Source organism: Catharus ustulatus, chromosome 5, assembly GCF_009819885.2.
Source record: "Catharus ustulatus isolate bCatUst1 chromosome 5, bCatUst1.pri.v2, whole genome shotgun sequence".
Taxonomy (NCBI): domain Eukaryota; kingdom Metazoa; phylum Chordata; class Aves; order Passeriformes; family Turdidae; genus Catharus; species Catharus ustulatus.
Window position 1 is genome coordinate 19,417,317 of NC_046225.1, and position 15,767 is coordinate 19,433,083.

Consider the following 15,767-nt stretch of genomic DNA (forward strand, 5'->3'; position numbering starts at 1 on the left):
GGTACTTGGTCAGTAGAAGGTGTCTCAAGCTCAATCTGAGAGAGAATTTTAGAGAAAGAGAAAAAATAGAATGGAATCTTAAGGAGAGAGCAGTGACATCTGTATTATTGAGTTCAGCCTAAGTAAACAGATCTGTGAAACTATAAAGATAAAAGAGCATTATCCCCATCCCTACCCCAGAAGGGCAGTGGTTTGCAAATGAATTGAGCGTAATTCTGTGGAATTGGAGTGCTGTTCTTTAAAGATCCCAGCAAAACAGGGATTATACCTGCAACCTGACAGGCTGAGCTGCTTGCAGAAAGGCTACCTCCTGTGTTTTAAGAGAGGTGATATTCTGAGATGATGCCCTTCTGTATGTATGGGCCCCAAATTCCCAGTATTTCCTTTAAAACCCTTATGGAGTAAGTGATCCCATGGACACTTTCCTGCACACACATTTTCCAGAAATAAATATAATGACCACTGACATAGATGTGCTTGAAACCATAACATTTTCTAATAGTTTTAAGTTTTAATGTAAGTTTAATAAAGACTCATAAAAGAATCATGCTCTCTTTAATCGATTGCAAATGCTTATAATTACCCTGAGGCTGTTTTCAGCTGCTTGATGACTATAATATTCTCAAGTCTGTCTCCACACAGTCTTAAAACTGTTTATTACTCATCTGGCTCTTTGCCAACTTCCCATACTCATTTGCTTCACTGTGCCTCAATAAACATATAATTAATTCAAGCTTATTACTGAACTTTTTTTTTATTAGTATTTATTATGTCATTCAGATAGAGAAAGGAGCATTAATTTTCATCTATGCAACTTTAGTGTGTCAGGTGAGAACTTCTGTCACAACTTGCATTTCCTGATTGACATTACTACTGCAAACTGAGCATATAATTTGGGTGACCATAGGATGATTCAGCTTCTGAATTATTCTATAAAATTTCTCTGGTGGAAAAGTGGACATGCTTTGTAAAGTGTTCAAAAGTTTCGTCTGACAGACCTGTGTTGTGTTAGTAAACTGGGGGCAAAATAAAACTTTAAGTGTTCTATCAGTATTTTTGCAGTGAGAAAACTCTGTAAAAGAGGTGTTGTTTTTGAGGTTTTACGGAGCTACAAGATTTCATTTATATATGCAGCCTGCATCAGAAGAACAGTGATTTATTTAAAGAATATTTGAATACCTGGAGCTTGTACTGATAGCTGCCACAGTTTGCTAAGTATTTTTCAACTCTCAAGGCGTTGTTCTATCTTCTCAGAAGTATTAAATTTAAATTTCTAAGTTTATATTTTGGCAGGTAAATAAATGAACAGTAATCAAATGAGGAAACTTTTGAGAAACTTAACTTTTGCTTGTTGAATTGAAGAAATTATATCACCATTGGGGAAAAAAGCATGAATTTTGCATAATAACATCGTAAATTTCAATTAATATCATAAATTTAAAAGAGAACTTGTCTCTGAGAGTTTTAACCAGTAAAGAAAAAGAGGAAGCAGAGAGACAGGAGAAAGATAGAAAGTATTTATAGCAGTATTTCTAAATCTTAGTTTATCTGCTTCACTTTGCAGGTTATGTTTTTCAGAACACCAGTTCACTCATAAAATATTCCTGTTTCTGTACTGTAAACTTTTAATCAACTGAGAATGTTCATAGGAAGAGATTGAAGTGGAGTCAGAGAACAGTTTGTCTTAAGGAAGTTTATAACACATACACAGTCATGGAATGACTTGGCTTGGAAGGGGCCTTAAGAACCATTTCCATGGGCAGGGACACCTCCACTAAACCACGTTTCTCAGAGCCTCATCCAGCCTGACCTGGAACACGTCCAGGGATGGGACATCCACAGCTTCTCTGGGCAACCTGTGGCAGTGCTTTACCACCATCACAGTCAAGAATTCCTTCCTAATATCTAATCCAAATCATCCCTCTTTCCTTTTGAACTCATTACTCCTCCTCCTATCACATAGTTCTGGGGCAGAGGTCTTCTTTGGCTCCTCTTCACGCACTAGGAGGTTGTTATGAGATCTCCACACAGGTTCCTCTTCTGCAGGTTGAACCCCAACTTTCTCAGCCCGTCAAATATTCACAAATTTTTCACTGCAACACTCTCTTTTGTTGCCAAGAGTCTCTGTCACTCTTTATCCATCCCCTGGAAGGGGATGCACAGTTCCTCACCCTTATGAGAACCAGCAGAGAGTGACAGTGACTTACAGGGAGAGCTGGTGAATTGTACAGGCAGACATATATATTTATTTTTTATATAGATTTTTTTTATAATATATATATTTTATACATTTAAATTTATATAGTTGCTATTTAATAAAGACTTACACCTACACAGATATAGAAAGTTCTGTTGTACAGGATTTACATATAATTTTTTAAGTTTGGCATTATTTGAAGGCACTAGGCTGGGAAAATTAATTTCTTTCCAAGAGGTTTTTTCACTCAAAGACAACCCATAGAAGTCTTTTGGAAATCTCTAATGCAAACTGTGGTCAAAAGGGAATTGAATGAAGAGATAGAAAGCAGGTTATACAGTCAAAAGTACATGGATAGAATATATTGCCATGTCAGCCTTCACAAGTGAAACTGTTGATCACAATCTGCCTTCCTTTCTATTTTTTGAGAAGCTACAGTAACAGCATATACTCTGAAGGATTAGTTCTAACTCCATTCTTATTTATCTTTTTTTATTCTTTGCTTTTTTCCTCTTTCTTTTCAGTCAAAAAAAAAAAGGAAAAAAGGAAAAAAGAAACTCAAAGGAAGCATCTTGTGTCAATCCTCAGTAAGGTTCAAAACTGAAGTGTTGCAGGATTTGAAAACTGCAAATATTGATATCTTTCCCCCAATATGGATTCTACTGCTCAAGACTATTGATTTTGCTTATTTAAAGGATAATTTCTAATAACTGATAATGTGACAAAAAAGTAGCTAATGTAAATGACATTTGAACAAACACTTGAAGTAGGGTTTACATAGACATTTCACTAGTTGCAAAATAGTTAATATCAAACAACAAAAATCGAAATCACCTGCTTATATTTCAATTTGAAATGGAAATACCTTCAAAAAAGAAAAAAAGCATGTATTTTTTTCCATTTTTCTCTGTTCAGTGATACTAAAAAATTGAACAACAATTTTTGTCTTCTTTTTTATGTGTAAAATTTCAGAAAATTGCAAACAATGGGGGAAAAAGACCCCAGTTATTTGTACCATTTACAGATCTTCAGTTTCTCCCAAGATATATCTCCACCCCTTAGGTTGCATAAATTCTGAAAATATAAATGAGATTTTGTATGTAATTAAACATTTGAGCTTGAATGTACTTCTCATGAGTTTGAGCTACTGCTATATCTCTGAGTTAGATCATCCAGCGGAAATTGCTCAGGTACCTGGTTCTTCTTAGCTCCCAAATGATAGTATGAAAAAGCTGTGATGCTTTTTTTTTTTCTTTAACTAATTTTAGTTTGGAGATTCAACAAATTACATACAAAATGACTAATGAGAGGGAATCCCATTGCTGTGAAAGTAAAACGAAGGACTGTTACTGAATCATCCTGCTAAACTGTTGTTTACCTCAGTCTGGATTCTAACCATGTTAATAGAGATCAACGTGAGCACAGGAATAAAAACACTTTGCACAAGTCTTCACACAGAGCAGGGGCACATCAGAGTGCAGCTGAAGCTGCACACCTCCCTTGTGTACAGTGCATTTCCAGTTAATAGCTGTAGTCATGTTAGCCAGCTCCATGGAAGGAAGAATCACTGTGGTAGGCTTGTAAAGCTGTTCTTGCTAAGAATTTGCACAGCGTTGTTTGTTATACAATGGCTTTTCTCATCATCTGTACAAATAAAGTGGTCTTTTGTGAAAATCAGCCAGTGAATATTTATGACAAGCACATTCACCTTTACCACTGCAGCTGAATCAGTTGGTATTTATCAGCCAGATACTCTGAGGAGAATGTTCTCAGATCTGAAATGCCATCAGAGGGAGGATGAGCTAATGACTGTAAGCCAGGCTTGAGACAACCAAAGTGCACAGTGAGGGCCTTGTAATTTAGGTGGAACAATGATACAGGTGGATGGATTAATTTATTACCATTAGTGAATAGTGCCATCTTTCTCATCTCCTGATAATAGTGTGATCTGAAGGGTTTTTTATGAACTTTGCATCTACTTGCAGATATTTCTTTTTAATAAGGGTGGAAGAAGTACTTAGCTTATGAGTTATTTAATATTTGCTGTTCATTTTATTCAGCTTATGAAATCTTCACTGCATATGCATCCTGGAATTCCCATATGAGATGCCTGAAAACCAACATATTTTGTTCTAGGTTTTGTCCAAGATGGACTGCGGCACTTGTTCCCTCTGTATAAGAAAAGAGATGGCAAAGGAAAGTTATAGGCGACCAGATAGAACAAAAAATTGAGATGAGATCTGGTCCCATGTTTAAAAAAACCCTTTTGCAAGGATCATAGAATCTTGTGAGCTAGAAGGGACCCACAAGCTCATTAAAGTGCCACTCCTGACCCTGCTCGAGCAGTCCCACAAGTCACACCACGTGCCTGAGCTTTTCTTAAATGTTTCTTTTGGTTTATGTTAGGTGAGGTCTGAGTGTTCCTGCCAGGCTGAAGATTTAGACCTGTAGTCTGTGAAGGCGCTTTTTTCTGAGCATGCTCTGCATTTAAGATACCTGTTTCTTGTGCTTTCTTCAGAATCAAAAGTGAGAAGAAGGTGTGTGAGTTTATGCTTCATTTCCTAATTTCTTTCTTAGGTCAGAATCTATGGTAGCTGTCACAGTAATGACAAGTTTGGTGAAGCTGTCACCTGAATTCAGCTGGAGCAGTTGAATATATCACCAGGTCTGCAGAGCTGCAGAGGCTCTGGGCCTTGGGCTCTCCTCTGCAGGATGTTCTGCATGTGTGCCTCAGCTGTGGCTGCAGCCAGCCTGGTGTGCCCAGTGTCAGACCTGCTGTGCACCCCCAGTGCAGACCATAAGACCTCCCTGTAGACCTCTGCCTTGTGGCATGGTTATGTCTGCCAGGGAAGGAAATTTCCAACAGAGGCCTTGACAAATTTTGCTTGCTTTCTTTATTAGCAATTCCCAGCCAACTTCTCAGTCTCTTAAACTGAGCACGGTTTTGGTTATTGTCCTAATTTGGAGGACAGGTGTCTGCTGAGAAAGGCAGGAGCTTCTCTTTGAAATGGAGAATGTAAACCCCCTCCCTACAAATTATTATAATTTTGAAATCAAGTGGCTCTCAGGCAATGATATGGGAATTAGGAATAACAGTTCTTTACTAGGGAAATTAAAATAGAAATACAGTACTACAAAGAAACAAACTCCAAACCCTGACAAAGTCAGAGTACAACCTGACACCCCGTCAGGCAGGGTGTTGGTAGCAGTCCCATTCAGTGGTGGCTGCATCCTCCTGCAGTGACAGATGTGATTCAGTTGGAGCTGTGCTCCTGTACAAGGTGCAGTTTCCCTCCAGAGGTCCAGTGGTGATGTGGAGAAATCTGGTTTTCCTCTGGAGTCCAGTGGAGAAAGGGGCTCCCTTAGTGTCCCAAAACCTCTGTTTTTATCTTGGTAAGAAATGTTGGGCCCTTCCCCCTGGCTGGAGCAACTTCCAATGGGATGCAGTAATTTTATCAGTCACACAGTGGGACTCAATGGGCCATTAGCAGAAAATGACTCGCTGGAGGAAGGATGGGTTGTGAAAAGATAAAGAACAATGCCCTGCCTGGTTTCAATGGATGACCCATTAGCAGAATATCTGCCGTTGAGATAGGGATCACTGCCCCCACCCTCAACAGATGGTGATAGAATAGATACCTTTTATCACACTCTGTGTTGTAATCCAAGACAGTTATAAGGAGAATGTTTGGTAATGCTTCTTTTAAATTTCCAGCCTGGTTTAACCCTAAAGGTGCTGCTGACTACAGAGGGGTTCTCTGTTCTTTTGCACATGTGTGTAGACTGGAAGTGATGACTTCACTAAAAAAAGCAAACAAGCAAACAAACAAACAAACAAACAAACAAAAAAAAACAAAAAAAAAAAAAAACCCCAAACCACCAGGAAATGCAGTACTAAATTATAGTGGCATTGAGCTGGGAGAGAAGGTAGCAATTTTGGCTTTAGCATTGATCTGTCTCTACATGCTAACTTTGGCTTTGATCACTAAGGAAGATAATTAAAACTGGTGATAATGGAGAAACTTTTCTGAATTTCAGGCAATGGCTGTGACTCATCTGATTTAAATAGAAAGTAGAAATGTGACTTCTGGCTGGGCAACAGGTTGGTTGGCTAGCAAATTCAGGGCAAGAAACACCTGTGTTCCAGACATGAACAGTCTTGTGTCTCCTTAGCAAAGCCATCTGTGCCACAGGTTGCTTGCCAGATTTCTCTGCAGAAGGAGTTTGTCTATTAGAAAGATGATTCCACAGTTCAGCGTGGATGTGTGCCACTTTCAGACAATCCACGCAGGAAAGATAATACTGCCCATTCAGTGGCAGCATCTGTTCTTTGGCATACACTTTGAATATGATAATTGCTAGTGACTTACTGCTGAAGTATTGGAAGTACCATGTCATTTAAATTGTAGGGTGTTTTTATGTGCTTTCTGCTGTTTCACAGCAGCAGGTGAGATCCACCAATATCTCCACTCTGCTACTGGGTAAGCTGAGGTATATATAACAAGAGTCTGTGTTTATTTCCTGACCATGTCTCTGTGCTGTACCAATGCCAAAGATAGAAGTAAAAAAGACGTAGGAATCCTGGTTTGGTACATTTTTCTTAGAATTGTGGTGTTTTCCTAATAACATATCACACAGATGCAATATGGTTGACACAGTAGCCTAATAAATGTAGAAAACAATACTGGATCTCTTTTGTCCTATCATTTAATGAAGATTCAATATAATAGTTTCATTGTTTATATGCAGATCTTCATGGCAAAGAAAATAATTTGGTCCTACATTCTGGCTTCTGGGTCAACACAGATTATGCAGTTCAATAACTCCAATGTGTTTATAAATTCAGGTCAAATTAAATCATGTTCTTGTTTTGAAAAAGGACCAATGAAACTGTTCAGTGGTTCCTGCTTACCCTGTTCTGGTGTCAGAAAATATATGGATTTATGAGATAGAATTTAAGTCTTTAAAAAGGCTTTCATAACTTAAGTAAATTTTCTTCCTGGTATTTTGATAACATATTTAAATAACATATTTAGATCCCATCTACATGTGTACTTCAGTGATTTTGACTTCAACCAGTCAGTTTTACCCATTATATGGCTTAATGAGTCTGGATCCTGAGTAACTCTCAGAGTGTGTGAGCCTCGGGAACTTTAGAATGAAAGGGTTAAAATAGAAAGAAGTTATTTTATCATTTGCATAAAACTAGACGTATTTGTAGCACTTCAAATAATCTTGTTGGTATTTAAAGTGCCAAAAATTTCTAACATCTCTGATTAGATTGAATCTAATTTTCCTGATTTAGATATTAAATAGAAGCTGTAATTAGTATCTGATTCTCTTATGGAACTTTATTTTTAGGGCATGCATGTATTTTATTCATGGTTAAACTATCCTACCAGTGTTTAGTAATGCTGATATTTTGGCAGTGTCTGGAGAGTGAGGTTTTGGTGATGAACGTCTAAAACAGCCGAAGTGCCTAAAATACCATTTCTTTCCAGTTCATGGTATTTTGGAGCTCTAGACAGATGACCCAGCTTGCTGATTGTGACAGACTTCCAGGACTAGCCCTGTTGAATTATTCTTGTGTGCTGTTTGATTAAATGCTATTGCATGGCTATTTCTTCATAATTTGAAGCATCTCATTAAACTGTTGCTGGAGGAGGATGGCTTTCTGTAATATTCTCTAGTTAGTTGATCTCTGCAGGTGAGGCAGGCACAGCATTTTTTTCTCCTGTGCTGAGTGAACTTTGTTTCCCTAATACTACTGTTTGTGACACCCCCCCATAAGAAGAGCAGGGGAAGTCGATACGTCAGTACGAAAGATCTGAGTAGCCAAGCTGTTGTGAAAGTCTAGTTGGAAGCTTTCTCAACTATAAGATGTCTCATGCAGACACATAATAAGACTGTAGCTTCAGGTTTGACCATTCCCCTGGAAAATGAGTGATTGAGACAAGCAAAGAAGGAACTGTAGTCCCTCAGAGACTGGATCTAGGACTATGCATCTAGAAGAGACCAGATGGAGTATTCCAATGGGAGGAATATTTTCTGGTGATTTTAACCACAAATGCCCTTCTAAACCTGAGTAACCTTTATTTTTTGAGGAAAGTTTCTTCAGAAATTGCTGTTTATGTGAAGGTGCTGATTTCCTTTCTTTTTCTCTTTTCCCTTTCCCATAATGTGTGTTTCAGCTAATGTCTGTTGTGTTGACTCTAGGGCTGTATCCTTTTCCCCTGAGAGCAGTTGGGTGTGTGGGAGGCTTGCATGCCAGTAGGGAAGGAAGGATGTCCTGCTGAGTGTCCTCTGGACAGCAGGTCAGAGTGATTGCTGGAGGGAAGAGTTGTGTTAGGGAACTGGTGACTTAGCTCCTGAAAAGAGATTGGGAATCTGCAGTATGACTAGAGGTCAGATAGCAAGGACTCAGGGAGGCTGAAGGGATTTTCCTCAGGTCCAGAAGGTCCTGACTTGTGAAATCATTGAGTGATTTTAAATTTTAAGCATAAAGTTTGGGGTTTTAGTTAAAATCATTCACAAGAGCAAAGGGAAAGAAAACGTCAAGCATGCTCATGGAGTTCAGTACTGGAAAAAGCCCTTCCAAAGGCCTGGACCATCTAGAGGCAGCATAACAAAGTGAAGAGTACCCAGGCATTTCAGTTTGGTAGACTATAAATATGCTACAAGCCAGGTAGTTGGCATTTTGCTGATCAAGTCTTCCTTTCTAGGTCATTCTTAAAGAGGGCTTTACTCAGAGTCCCAGAAAGCTCTATGGGAGCAGTTTGCTGGGGAAAATTTACTGAACTCAGCCAATGGTATCAGAGGAGGGCAGAAAGTATCACTGTAACAACTGTACATCTGGCTTCTGTTTTGTTTTTGAATGAAATAAATGGTTGTGAAGTTTAGAACAATGCAAAGACTTTTTGATGAGTGAACAAACCAAGCTTCACTTTGATACATGAAGTACATAGATTTGAGTTTCATATAACACAGATTTGAGTTTCACAAAAGAAAACAGTCTGCTCCCTGCCTTTCTCATCCTGAGTTGCCCTCCAACAACCCTTGCTTGAAGGAAGAATTGTGTATGATGGTCTTGTTGCCCTGTATGGATTTTAGTGTGAAAATTCTTTAAGAAAGATTAGGACGAAGTGTGATGGTTGAGTGGCCAAATTAGGAAAATTACTGGAAGGCTTGTTTGTAGGCTTGTTTGCTAATAGTTGTTTTGGACAGTAGCTGTTGTGTGGCCATTCTTTTTCCTGCTTTAGCACTTTAAGAAATACAGTGAATATAGCTCAGGAAGAGGTCTAATGAATATTAAGGGAAAGCCTGTAGGGATATACCTGAAAAAAATGTTTCTGTGAGATAATTTGAACAGTTACTTGTGTCTTTTTTTCCACTTACCAATTAACATCTTGTTTGCCTTCCGTTTTTTCCAGATATCCGTGGAATACAAGAATTTTTAGACAAAGTATCTCAACAGGGAATGGATGTAGCATTACAGAAGGTAGAAAACAACATCAATAAAATGATCACGGGGCTCTTTGCTACTATGAGAATAGAAGAACTGAACCGCTACCGGGACACCCTGAGACGGGCCATTCTCATAATGAACCCTTCCACAGCCAAATCATTCCTGACAGAGGTATGTATTTTAATGAGAGGTTGTCTTCTTGTTTTGCTGAGGAAGACCACAGCGGTCTGTCAAAAGATTTAGTTTATTTGACTTCATAATGGTAATAAAAAAATTAAAAAAAATTTAAAAAACCTGTCCCAAGTGAAAGTTTAAATATTCTCTATTCAAAGATGAGCATGCAAGGATGTTTCCCAAATGTGCCTGTACATTTAAAGAGAGAACAAGTAAAACCACATCCTGCATGTGCAAAAGCATTTAGGAAATATGCAGAAGCATTACCTCTCAGGCTTCAGTTTGAAAGGTACTGTACTGCCATTGTTGCCCTCACTACTGAAATATTTACAACTGATACATTATTATTATTATTATTATTATTATTATTATTATTATTATTATTTAGAAAAATATATATGATATGTATATGTGGGTAAAACATGTTTACCTAATTGATTATTTTTTTTCTGTAAAATGATGTTGGTGATGTTCTCTTATGTGCCACTGAGTAGTAATAAGTTAATGGAATGAAAGATCTGATTTGCATGAAGAATTTGAGATGATAGACTAAAGTCATGTTTTCAAGCAATATGGACCAGATTCTCAAAAGGTTCTTAGGGATTTGGGGCAGAAGACCTGAACATTCGACTATGAGTTGCACAGTCTTTTGAAATGAGTGGCATGGTTCTTTTTACATGGTGCTGTACTGTTTCAAATGTGGATTTGCATGTGTGTATATTCTTCATCATCAACCAAGGCTTAAAAATCTCTGTTTTGTTTCATAGAAAGAAACTTTCTTCAATAATTTCTCTTTGGATCTCTTTCAAACTTGTGTTACTTTTCTTCTATACTTTGCTATTTCCTGGGACTTGAGAAATTCAAGCTTAAAACCTACTTCTGCATAAAATCTACTCCATATCCAGTCTCAAGTGAATGACTTTTAGGAACATTAGCTAGAAGTCGGCTTTCTTGATTTATTAGTCAAAATTTTGTTTGCCCTTGGTTTGTTTTGGTTGAGTGTTTCACTGTCCTCATTACACACTTGAAGCTTGCTAATTCTGAGTAATGAGGGTCTGCTGCTCTATCTAAATGTGTATAGTGCTTCATAAGATTTAAACAATTTGTGGGCATGTTTAGATTGTTCTGTAGTGTTTCAATACCCAAGTCACAAGTGTTTTATTTTTTGGTAAGAGACATTATGAGCTATTTCACGTTGTAACTTGAAAGAAGCATGTTGGGGACTCTAACTACTACAACTCAACAAAATAAAACTCCTGAATTGTTCGTAGAGAGAAACACTCTTTAAAATAAAAGATACATTTAATCATTTATTTTTACACACTTGGGCATAGAACAAAGTCATTGTCATCTTTTGAAATTATCATGTATGGGTTGCTGAGAAAGTAAACAATTTACTTGAGAGTTCTTACTTTGGCACTGGCCACTCAAGAGTGCAAAAATCAAAAGACCAGTAAAAAACAACTAAATCATACCTTCAATCCCCCTCCCTCAAAATATTTTCTATACTAAACACCAAAAAATTCCTGAAAAACAAGGGACTCCTGATATTTCTCCTCTTCTGGGATCTGTAAGCCTAACAGGGAAGGTCATTATCTTCTTCTGCAATAGTGGTTCAAAGACAGCAGCTCACATCTGCTCCATATTGCAGGTTTTTGTCAGGATAGCTGCATTTATGTGGAGTATCATATGTGAGTGGTAAACTGACAGCAGGAGCCTCTTAAGAGGAAGAGTAGCTCAAATAGGAGTGTGATTATTGCCATAGCTTATTTTTGTTGGTGACGGGAACTAAACAAATGAGCTCCAACATAAAAAGTCTTTGCACAATAAGTTTGCAGGGGTTGCTTTTCCAATGGATATTAAAAACTGTTCTTTTGAGTCAAACCAGCAGCTGTATTACAGGGGCAAAGAAATTATAAAGCCCTATGAACTATCAATGGACAAAGATATTCCTAAAAAAATTAATGGTCATGCTGATTCCAAAGCCTGTGCCTTGTGCATGATCAGTTTAGCTGAGAATTCAGTGTAACCGAGTGGATGTAGCATGTAAACCTTATGAAGATAGTAAGAAAAAAACTTCATATGCAGAAAAGTCCTTGGGTTTTTCCTGCCCAGTAGAAGCTTTTGACTGCCTCTCTGGATTCAGCTGTCTGCTTTTCTCCCCAGACCTCACACAATCTCTGCTGCTTGGTTCCTTCTTAGATGACTGTTCTGGCTGAACCCTGTCATTGTTTAGCTGAGAAGAGGGTGCATTCACTCTGCAACAGCTGTAGTAAGCGTGGTCTTGATTATTATGCAAGTAACAACTATTCCAGGGTAAACAGTCAGACACTGCCCTGTGTAAATAAGCAGTCTGTAAACTGGAGTTTGCTTGTGTAGGATTTATCTTTGTTCAGACTCTTTGAAATTCTGTGTTTGAATTTTTTTTTTTTTTTTTTTTAGCAGTATTGCTTTTTTATATTAGGTGCTTCTTTCTCTCCACTCTTCTGTTTCTAGAGCTTGCAGAGATGAGATCTGTACTTATACACATAATAAAATGGAGATTTAGAAGTAAATACACTTCACAAGCTGTGGAAATAAAAGCCTACCTTCTCTTGAAACACTTTGTATTAATTTACCCTCCATACAGCATGGAAAGGCAGGAAGCTTTTTGGGAGCAATTATCGCAGCATTTCTCCTTGCTGCCTAAAGGATTAATGAAAGTGAGAGGGAGGGGCCAGCCAGATTGCCAAATGTCCTTTGTTACTTTGAGCTGGAAATGGAGGAACAGAAGAAAAAAAATCTTCTGAAAGAGTGAAATTCACTGGGGCTAAGGAGTGCAGAGATGGGGAGCTAGCAGAGACTGGCACCTCTCCACAGATGAGTTTGTGGCAAACATTATTCAGTTTTTGTTTTTTTCTGGTGCAATTCTTCTCTACTCTGAAACAGTTGTCCAAGTCTCACAGGTGAAGCAAAATATTCCCATTGAAACTTTTGTGATTATTAAATATCCGACTGTCTTGCACAAAATTTGCTATGCTATCTGATGGATAGTACTGTGATGGATGTGAACTGTGTGCCACTTTTTTGCTTTATATTTTTGGGGTGTGGATTTTTTTGTATATGTTCCTCTGATTCAGGATGAATATGACAGATAGGAAAAGTCATATAAGGGAATAATAGTTTGTCCTTAAAAGAGATGTCCTTACCAGCTCAGTATGGCAACAAAAATCCAGGACTTCAAAAGTCAAGTGTGAGAAGTATGGGTAGGAGCAGGATCAGGCCAAGAAAATAATGTGGCAACAGAGTTTCTGGGGTTAACAAAGCAAGTTTGAGAAGCAAGACTTCGGGAAGAAGTATTTTAGGACACAAGCCAGATGTTCTTGACTGGGCCAAAATGCTATCAGTGCATCTCTGCTTTCAGGTTTTTTTCTGTTGAGCTAAGGAAGCTACCTTATCACTTGAGTGCAGAAATGTGAATGTGTTCGGCTGTGTCGCGACTCCAGGAGCTGATGACAGGACTACAAAGGAGGGACAATGCAGCTAATTCATTCATTTACTTATAGAGAAAAAACTTCACACACTGAAATCCAGTAATCCATGTGTGAAAGAGCCCTGGCATCAGCCAGGGATTTTGCTAGAGCTTTGACAGGCACGTTCTGGAAGGCCTTGGTGTAGGTGCTGAAGAAGACACTGCTGCCTCCAGCCTCCCCTCAGAGGAGGGATACCAACCCAGAAATCTCAGCAGATGTCACTGAGCATCTTCCTGCCCTTTGCAAGGCCCCTTCTCCTGCTTCTGTGGCAGGGGTTCTTAGGAAGAGAGGTGAGAACACTTTCTAGCTGTGCCAGCAGAGTTTTCAGAGCACTGGCAATTTGTATAAGCAAACTAAGCTCTTTGAGGCTTGACAACCTCAAGCCATCATGCAGTGAGGATTGACACTTTCCAGGTTGGAGAGTACTACTCTTCAACTCAGTCTACACTGCATGGTTTCACTAATGAAAATATTTGCTATTTATTATTGTAAAGGTTCCACTCTGCAACAAACTTGAAATCACTGAACCCCATCATGTCCACACTTCGAACACGTTGTAAATATTGGAAATGTTTACTGTTAAAGATCTATTAAAAGTTAAACTCATCTGCATGACAGAACTGGGTTATAATTATTGAAAAGGTGTTTTCAACAAAACTAGATGCTGCCAAATCTGAGAGTTGCAGCAAATAAGTCCTTTATGTTGACCTATGTATATGTATTTTGTTACAATAGCTTCTATAGGTTCGATTTTATTTTTATATATTCATTTTCAAAGAAAATTAAAATATAGCTTTCAACATTAGCATAATCTACTACTCATGATTTTGAAAATAAATTTCCTTTTATCTATCCCAGGCTAATGTGGAACAGTACTAAAATAAGATTACCTTGGCTGAAAAGAAGCTACACTGCTACTTTCATGAATAAAAGAACTCTTTATAAATTAAATGGTAAAATATACAGTAAAAATACAATGAAGCTTATAAATTAAGTACTGAAGAGTTCTTGAAATGTTGTGGGCAAGTGGGAAAAAAAAGAAGGAAAGAGTGTTTAAGGAGCAAATGTAATTTAAATTGCCTCAGTGTAATTGAACTTTTAACATGCTTTTACCCATCATTACTGTGAATAGAATGAGAACTAACATTTATTCTGTGAAAAGAGATTATTCCTGATAGCAAATGCCCTGATTTTATTATATTTGATTTTTGTGTCTCTGTTGAAAATAACAGTTAATTTTAAATGTATTTATTTGAAAAAATGCAGTGTTTTTTATATTGTGTCATAGTTATTGTTTTACCAGGCATTAGATCTGATCATGAAGCAAATTGTGAATCTTTTAGATCTAAAGACAAGGATTTACTTAAGTGCTACATAGTGCTCTAACTAGGCTTATTTCTTTAAGAAACTTATTTACTGAGAATTGGGAAAATTTATTGAACTTTTCCAAAAGGTTGATTCAGTCATTGTGTGCCCAAAGTTCATGACAGCTTAGTATTTTTTAAATTATTTTTTCCTTTTTTTTTTAAATCTTACTATGTGATGCTTTGCTCTTTTTATTTTACATGTATCCTAAAGAAAACTAGGACAAAAAATAGCTGTTTTGTTTTTCTATTCCTTTTTAATTCCTTTTTATTAATAATGAAAGTGATTCTGACTTTATTCAAAAGCACAATATACAGACATGAGGTGAAGTGAATGAAGTTGAAATTAGGAGTTAAGAATCTGATGCACCCACATGCCACTTCCACTGAAACCTGCAGTAAAAATTTAGATGTTTCCAGTGGGAGCAGATGGCAATGATTTTTGTTCAGGTGTGGACAGAAAAGACACATAGCAGGGAGAGGTGGAAGACTCCAGACAAGTATCGAGTCCACATAATTGACATTGCCTTGGTGTGTGTACCATAGACTGCTGTCCCAGGTATGTTCAGGAACAGGCATCGAATTTTGTTCTTCTGCTATGTGTGTGTCTGCATACCTGTATCCAGTGTATTTGAACTTAAAGTAACAGTCCTTTGTGTGCATACAAACATTTTCTGAAATGATAAAAGCATGCTTCATCTGCCACTTAAAACCCACACAGAGTTTTATGATTTCAAATTAACTCTATTACCCAAACAGTTTCTTCTTGTCAAAGTAAAATGGAGATTGGATGAGCAAGGATTTGCTCAGTTGAATTTGGCCATTGAACTGAACCAATGATGAACTGTAAAAATACCCAGGTCTCATGGGAAGCCTGTTGGATTTCCAGTTAGGCTGAGGAGTGACTTGATGCTTGTAACATGTATAAGTACATCACAATTTTCTGTACCCTCCTGAATGTGGCAGCTGGTTGGTATTTTTCCATGAAGTAATGAAAAGAGTAAGTCTTTATCACATTTATTGATGCATGATGCTTATGATGCAGCGCAATTTGC

The 15,767-nt window shown here is 37.7% G+C and overlaps 1 protein-coding gene across 4 annotated transcripts in view; it reads left to right on the forward strand.

Moving 5' to 3' along the window:
• The window catches only part of GRID2 (glutamate ionotropic receptor delta type subunit 2), a 698,066-nt gene that overhangs the window by 410,216 nt on the left and 272,083 nt on the right, over nucleotides 1-15,767 (forward strand). For all 4 annotated transcript variants that reach the window (XR_004417944.2, XR_004417943.2, XM_033060210.1 and 1 more), the window contains exon 4: nucleotides 9,628-9,833. Coding sequence is in view for 2 of the 4 variants with exons in the window: in XM_033060210.1 (XP_032916101.1) it covers nucleotides 9,628-9,833 (206 nt within the window). In the remaining 2 variants the exon portion in view is untranslated. The remainder of the gene's footprint in view (nucleotides 1-9,627; nucleotides 9,834-15,767) is intronic.